Source organism: Condylura cristata, unplaced genomic scaffold (assembly GCF_000260355.1).
Source record: "Condylura cristata isolate star-nosed mole 26May11 unplaced genomic scaffold, ConCri1.0 scaffold00012, whole genome shotgun sequence".
In the NCBI taxonomy this organism is placed as follows: Eukaryota; Metazoa; Chordata; class Mammalia; order Eulipotyphla; family Talpidae; genus Condylura; species Condylura cristata.
In genome coordinates this window covers 20,984,176-20,991,121 of record NW_004567113.1, presented here as the reverse complement: position 1 = coordinate 20,991,121, position 6,946 = coordinate 20,984,176, and the positions used below count along the sequence as shown (strand labels likewise).

At 38.2% G+C, this 6,946-nt stretch overlaps 1 protein-coding gene across 3 annotated transcripts in view; it reads left to right on the top strand.

Moving 5' to 3' along the window:
* The window catches only part of SLC4A4 (solute carrier family 4 (sodium bicarbonate cotransporter), member 4), a 291,594-nt gene that overhangs the window by 185,712 nt on the left and 98,936 nt on the right, over positions 1 to 6,946 (top strand). For all 3 annotated transcript variants that reach the window (XM_004681227.2, XM_004681226.2, XM_012724181.1), the window contains 3 exons: positions 2,061 to 2,148; positions 4,325 to 4,479; positions 5,328 to 5,441. In XM_004681227.2, coding sequence (XP_004681284.1) covers positions 2,061 to 2,148; positions 4,325 to 4,479; positions 5,328 to 5,441 — 357 coding nt within the window. The remainder of the gene's footprint in view (positions 1 to 2,060; positions 2,149 to 4,324; positions 4,480 to 5,327; positions 5,442 to 6,946) is intronic.

Here is a 6,946-nt window from a genome sequence, read left to right as displayed (position 1 = left end):
GTCCTCAATTCCTATGCCGGCTTGGACGCGGTGATCTCGGCGTCTTTACTCTGCCGCCATCTTCCCAATCAATCAGTACTAAACAATTTTATGGTTATTCTGGTATAAAATCACAGAGTGTTCAAATTTTCAGATGCCTTGTTACATTATTAGGTTCCTTTTTTTCTTTGGATTAAATTTTATGATGAAGAAAATAAATGATCTACTTAAGGGCATTGAAGCAGACCCTCCCTAACACTTTGAAGAATGTTTGTTGTCAATACTTCATTATATAAAGTAATGTGTATCAATAAATAAATAAAAAATGAAATGTTACTAAGCAAAGTCCTAAACCATTCCTGTTCCTATAAAGTCTTATTTAAGATTTTTTTTTTGTCCCCAGCTAAGCATTCACTTTATCTTTCCCCTTTGTGGGCTGAGGGAGTTATTGTTGGTTAGCTTTTCTTTCTGCAGTCACAACCCTGCTGTATTGGTTGTGCAGGTAATATTAGACAGACATGCATTGAAATGATCAGGAGAAAGTCTATCTGCTCTCTTTCATTTACTAGGCACAGTATTTGGGTTTTTCTATGATAAATGTTTTGCAAACTTTAAAAAGCTGTGCAACTATATGATGCAATCATTTTCATCGACCCCATTTTCTCCATGTTAGGTAAGACAGGATCATAAGCAAGGCAGGAATTTACCAAATATTGCCTTTTTTGTGCCTTTTTTTTTTCCTGGTTACTTATCAAGTTTCCGCCTCCCTAGTTCGGACATGCATATTTGCCCTGTGAGTACTGAGGGATTCCTTCCAACATGATAAGAGGTGACCTAGTTCATGATAACCTCACTGCTATAAATTTCAGGGTTACTAACTATGGAGCAGTGTTTGTACATTATCAAGTGATGTTTGGGAAGGAAAATGAGGACATCCACAAATGATTTTAACTGTATTTGAATGATGCTTTACTTTGAACTTCTTATTTATAATTCTTTATTTTGACTATCAAGTCCTTGGCTATCAAGAGGACTTGATTTTTGCTCACTCCCAGTCCCATTCATTTCTTAGTAGAAACATTTCTTTAAGATTAGGAGACGGGGGCCCTCCCTGGTGGCTCAGCCGGTTAAAGCACAGCACTAAGAAGCTAAAGCCACTTCCACATGAGTTCGATCCTGCCTGCCCCAGAGGTGACCATGTGGCATGGCAGACCTGTCCTGACCCGCCCGCTTCTCCCCTCAGCAGTGTACTTTGTTGATCTGTCTGTTCTGCTCCCCACTCTGTCTCTGGTGAAGCCTCTTGCTGCCCCTGAACCTCTGGCCTGTACCCCAGTTCTGCATGCACAAATAAATCTTTAAAAAAAAAAAAGATTAGGAGATGATGGTCTTCTACACTGTCCATATTTGTCAAGGAAAATCAGAGAAATCAGAAGATTCAGACTTGTCAGTTAGTGTTCTTAGTGGGTTGTCTCCAAAGATTCTAAAAGTCATAAAAATGGGGAAAGAATAAATTTTAGAAAAGAAAAATGTGGTCCTGCTTGGTGGCATAATAGGTTAGGACGCAGCACTGCAAGCTGGCCACAGCCACTTCAGTGCAAGTTCTATCCCCGGCCTGGAGGTGACCCACATGGCACAGCAGACCTTTCCTAACCACCCACTGTTCCCCACTCTGTCTCTGGTGAATCTCTCACTGCCCCCACACCACTGGCCTGATTCCAGCTCTGTATGTATAAATAAATAAATAAATAAATAAATAAATAAATAAATAAATAAATAAATAAATAAATAAATAAATATATATATATATATTTTTTAAAGAAAAATTTAATGACTCATAGAGGGAAACTTTTCTTCTTAGTGAAAATTCTCAGGTTTCCATGCCGCTGATTAAAATGAACAATAATTTAAGTTTCACAATAGTTTGAAAGAGTATTTTTCATATTACTAAGAAAATTATTTGTGTTTTAAAGATGAATTTCCAGGTCTAACCTTTTCATGATCTAGGATACGTGTGTCTAAATTTTATCTATTGAGGTTGATGAAATTTGTCTTACAGCCTTTGCTTTTTCCTCTTCCTTTAGGTTCTTATTCATTCTCTTAGGCCCCAAGGGGAAAGCCAAGTCCTACCACGAGATTGGCAGAGCCATTGCCACCTTGATGTCTGATGAGGTAGGGAGTTGGGAAGATGGTGATCTGTGCCTGTCTTTCTTGTGTTGTTTTGTGCTGTGAGTTGGCTATCAATTTATTCAATTACAAGCGTGTGATTCTGTATAATGGTAGATACAGTCATGTCAGCAAATGAGCTGAATGTATTCACTTCTCCAAAAGTGAATTTTATCTTGAAATAAAATATATTTTCCTTTCTTTGTCAAACACTTTAAGCTTTTACCATTGGTGCATTGCTATATATTCTTTAAAAAAACTTAGGTGACTTTCTATTTGAAAATTTCTTTTAAAATGTTTAATATATTCAAGTGTATCTATGTATACATTTTGTTTCAGAAATAATGGGTTTTATAAAATAATGTATAATAAAATGGATGAGCCATTTTTTCCTTAGAAATAAAAAAGTACCTATTTTTATGGTTTTCTTATTTTCTGGAAAGAAATGATACACATACAAAAAATCCTCAGTAACCATTACTACAGAGTATCTTTGGAATTATACTCTTACCCTTATAATAATTTGAATGTTCTTATATACATTTAAATATAAAGTATTTCCAAACTAATTTCATAATTGAAGAATATAACATCATCAATTTTAGCTTCTCTATCTTTGTAGGCTACTAATTTTCTAAATGTTTTGCTTTTGCTTCATTGTTTGTCAGTTTCTCCATGTGTTAAGTAGAGAATAGGCAATTTAAGTATGAAAGTTCTGTTTGGTGATTAGTTAGGTGGTTACTTTAATTCTGGGGCTAGGGACATGGATGCATAACGATTTTGTTTGTTTTTTATTCCCCCTTGAGTGAGCTAAGCATCACAGTGTGTGCTTTCATTTATTTTTTATGTTCTTATTTTCTTTTAAGCAGCCCTTCCTCCTAATATATACATATCAATTAGGACATGTAGTGCTCTAGGTTGCAAGTGACAAAACATCTGAAATAGTGTTTTAAACTCGGGGTTTATTTAGCGCAAATATCAGGAAATTTGAAGGTAGATAGCTCCTAGAATTGGTTTAACTTAACTGCTAAATGATAAATAAAGAACGAAGGCTGTTGCTTTGTGATCCTAAGATGGCCATTGCAATTAGCTCCTGTCATCAAGGCAAGAAGGCGGCCTCTGTTGATAGTACTTTAAAAAATTCCCAGATAGCCTTTTCTCTCTCACTGGTCAGAATTGTCAGTCCTTATCTGCTAGAAGCAGATAAGGACTCTCTGACTTTCCAGCCTTTGTGGTGGGAAGTAGCTAGAGAAAACAAGGGTAAGGTTGGCACTGTCTGCCACAGAGGACACATTGACACTTAGTATTGTCCTCCTCTCAACCCCACAACCCCAGATCATTACATATTATTTGTTATATCAGTAGTTTTTTTTTAATTCTTGTCAAAAATAAAACAGATCTAGTAGCAATCTTTAAGAACAGGTAATGGCCATCTCTTCTGGAAAATAGAGAATTTGACTTAGCTGGTATGAAATATATAAAGGTCTTCAATATCATGAATTTGATTAGAAAAAAATAGAGTAATTGACAAAGAGGAATTCTGGAAACTCCTTTCTTTGGATAAAAAAGACATGAAATATTTGCTGGCTTGGTTGGTTCAGTTATTGCCTTGGTCAGAGGTAGACATATGAGTATGTGCTTACAGCCCTTTGCTTTATGTGTTACCAATCTAATTCTAAATTTTCATTCTTTAGTAGCTAACATTATTTGTGTGTTTAAAAGCTTCCGTATTTGGGTCTTAACCTGGGTCTTAACACTCCACTTGAACTTTTTTCCCTTTTGAGTTATCAGCAATGGTTTGTCCCAATAGTTTTTATTTCAGGGAATGACTTTTCAGTGTATTTCTCTAAACCATTTTCATCTGGCTTCCGTAGCAGCTATGTCAGTAACGCCACATATCAGGGGGAGACGAAAGGAAATGTTGTTTTATAGTAGTGGAGGACAAAACACTACCCATCCTTCCCCCCCACCCACCTCCCCACACACAGCTGTTTATCATACCTCTATATATTCTTTGGGTTCATAGTCAGAACACCTGAGTATTTTGGTACAAGCTGAATAATAGGCAATATTTCTTTAATGTAACACTAAAATGGATTATGGAATGCAGTCTTCAGCTCAGTTTGACATGTAGGCATGTAGATATTTGTCTTGTTCAATCAGCACATCTCTTATTTTTTAGGTTTTCCATGACATTGCTTATAAAGCAAAAGACAGGCAAGACCTTATTGCTGGCATCGACGAGTTCCTAGATGAAGTCATTGTCCTTCCACCTGGGGAGTGGGACCCAACGATAAGAATAGAGCCTCCTAAGAGCCTCCCATCATCTGACAAAAGGTAAATTATTAATTGGGAGTTTTCAGAAAGTTTTTCTTTTAGAAAAGAAAATGCACTCAAGCTACTGCCCTAATATGTTCAGATTCCCATTTAATTCAAATCATAAAAATGCCTTAATGTGACAATTCACTGATGGTATAAAATGAATGTTAAGATTGTGGCAGACTCCAGTATTATAAATTAGAAATCTCAGATTATGATATTGAAGTGCATTATAAAGATTCTTCTGGACATATTAGGGATTCCTTATACTTCTGGAAAGATCAGCTAAGTCAAGATGAGTCTCTTTAGATTGCATAGGTGAAGAAACTGGGTGAGATAGTTGAGAAGAAGCCCATTTCTGGTGAATGGGCATATTAATCACTCAACTTTTCCATTCACCTATTATTTGTTTTAGCTTTAATTAGGACACTTTGAGTTATCTGTTACAATGGCAGGAGGAAATTATGACTTTTCTTCCAAAGGATTTTCACACCATCTCTCCATTAGCTTATACATGACTCAGTTAAAAAAACATGAATGTGGCCCTCCCTGGTGGTGCAGTGGGTTAAAGCACAGGACTGAGAAGCTTAAGCCACTTCCGCATGAGTTCGATTCCCGCCTGCCCCGGAGGTGACCACATGGCGTGGCAGACCTCTCCTGACTGCCCGCTGCTCCCCTCAGCAGTATACTTCGTCGATCTGCCTGTTCTGCTCCCCACTCTGTCTCTGGTGAAGCCTCTCACTGCCCCTGAGCCTCTGGCCTGTACCCCAGTTCTGTATACACAAAGTAAATAAATTAAAAAACAAAACAAAACAAAACATGAATGAAATAGCTAATATTCTCTTTGGCTTTATTGTCTTTCTTAGAAAGAATATGTACTCTGGTGGAGAGAATGTCCAGATGAATGGAGACACACCCCATGATGGAGGCCACGGAGGGGGAGGACATGGAGATTGTGAAGAATTACAGAGGACTGGCCGGTACCTTTCACCATTCATGCTGAGTTTTTCCGCAGATCTAAATGTTCCATCACCTTTCTGTTAACGTTTTTGTTCACTAATTTGTTCAGCCAACAAATATTTACAGTGCATCTGTTAGTCACAGGCACTGGGACTGTAGCAGTGTGTTAACAAAATCCCTGTTCTCTGTGGGTCATACTTCATCGTGGTGAGTGGCAAGCAACCAGCACACAAAAAAAAGTGGCAAAAAGTAAAGCAGACAGAAAGTTTTGTGATAGGAAATATTGTTACAATTTTGGATAAGGTGGTCAGAGACTGTCTTACTGAAATTTGTAACTTTTGAGAAAGTCCCCAAAAAGATGGAAGACAGACCATGTAGATGTTGGGATGGGAAGTGGACGATAGCAGGGGACCTGGTGGGTGCATGATTGGCAGAGAGACCAGTGTGAATGCAGAGAAGTGAGGGGGTATTCTAGAGATAAACAGAGAGAGTGCATGTGTGTGTGTGATTGTGCAGTGTGTAAGACTCAGTAATGTGCCTCTTTTCCCACTTGGCTTTTGTGATTCCATCTCTTCCCTGTCTATTTACTCTAAAGCCAGGTACCTTTACAGAAATGAGTAAGACACATGTCGCAGTCTCCTCGGCCTGCAGTAGGGAATTCAGGTTTCCCAGGTTGCTTCATGATAATTCTTCCTTGTGGGTCTCCATTTCATTTTGAGTTAGGTGAAAATTGAACTAGGGTGTTCATTCTATAAAGAGATGACTTTGTAAAAATACTATGAATTAATATGACTTATTAATTTAATATTCAAAAGGGCAGATTCATTATAAAAAAGGAAAGGAAGTAAAGGATGCTGGCACAAACACAAGGACAGAAAAGGCAGCCCCTTACAGGGACAGGTTTGTTAAGAGAGGGGCCTGTATAGTCACGGGGGGCAGTCTTGGAGGAGAACTCTGCGGCTTTGCAAAGAAAGGTTGGTGGAGAGAAGTGCCCACATGGTCACAGGCAGGCAGAAGAGCTGCTGCCTAAAGTTTGCATTTTTAATATGCAATTGACTCTGAGGAAATTAAATTATTTTCTTCCCCCACTTGGTTTCTTTCCCAAGTCCAGAAACCATCATTTGCCCCTACTTCCTTCTTTAAGAACAGAGAACTTTCAAGCCCTCGGGTCCCCCATTTTTTCTGAACAGTTTTTTACAAACTATATCTAATATGAATGTATTTTTCCTTCTCTGTAGATATGAATGAGTTCTGGGGTTAACTTTTTTATACAGCGAGGCTGTAATTTCACTGTTTTCCACCTGTCCTAAACATATTGAGCGTCTGTAGTTGGCCCAATACAGTGCATGGCCCTAAAAAAACTGAGACACTGGAGTGGTCAGCCAAGGTGCTTGTGAGCACCCAGACAGCCTGACAATTCTGATGAAGTGTGACAGCCTGTGGTGGAAATCTCAACTACCCCTAGAGGCTCAAGACTTCAGAGGATGGCTGAGCTCTGAGAAAGCCTATTCTAAATAGCAGAAAC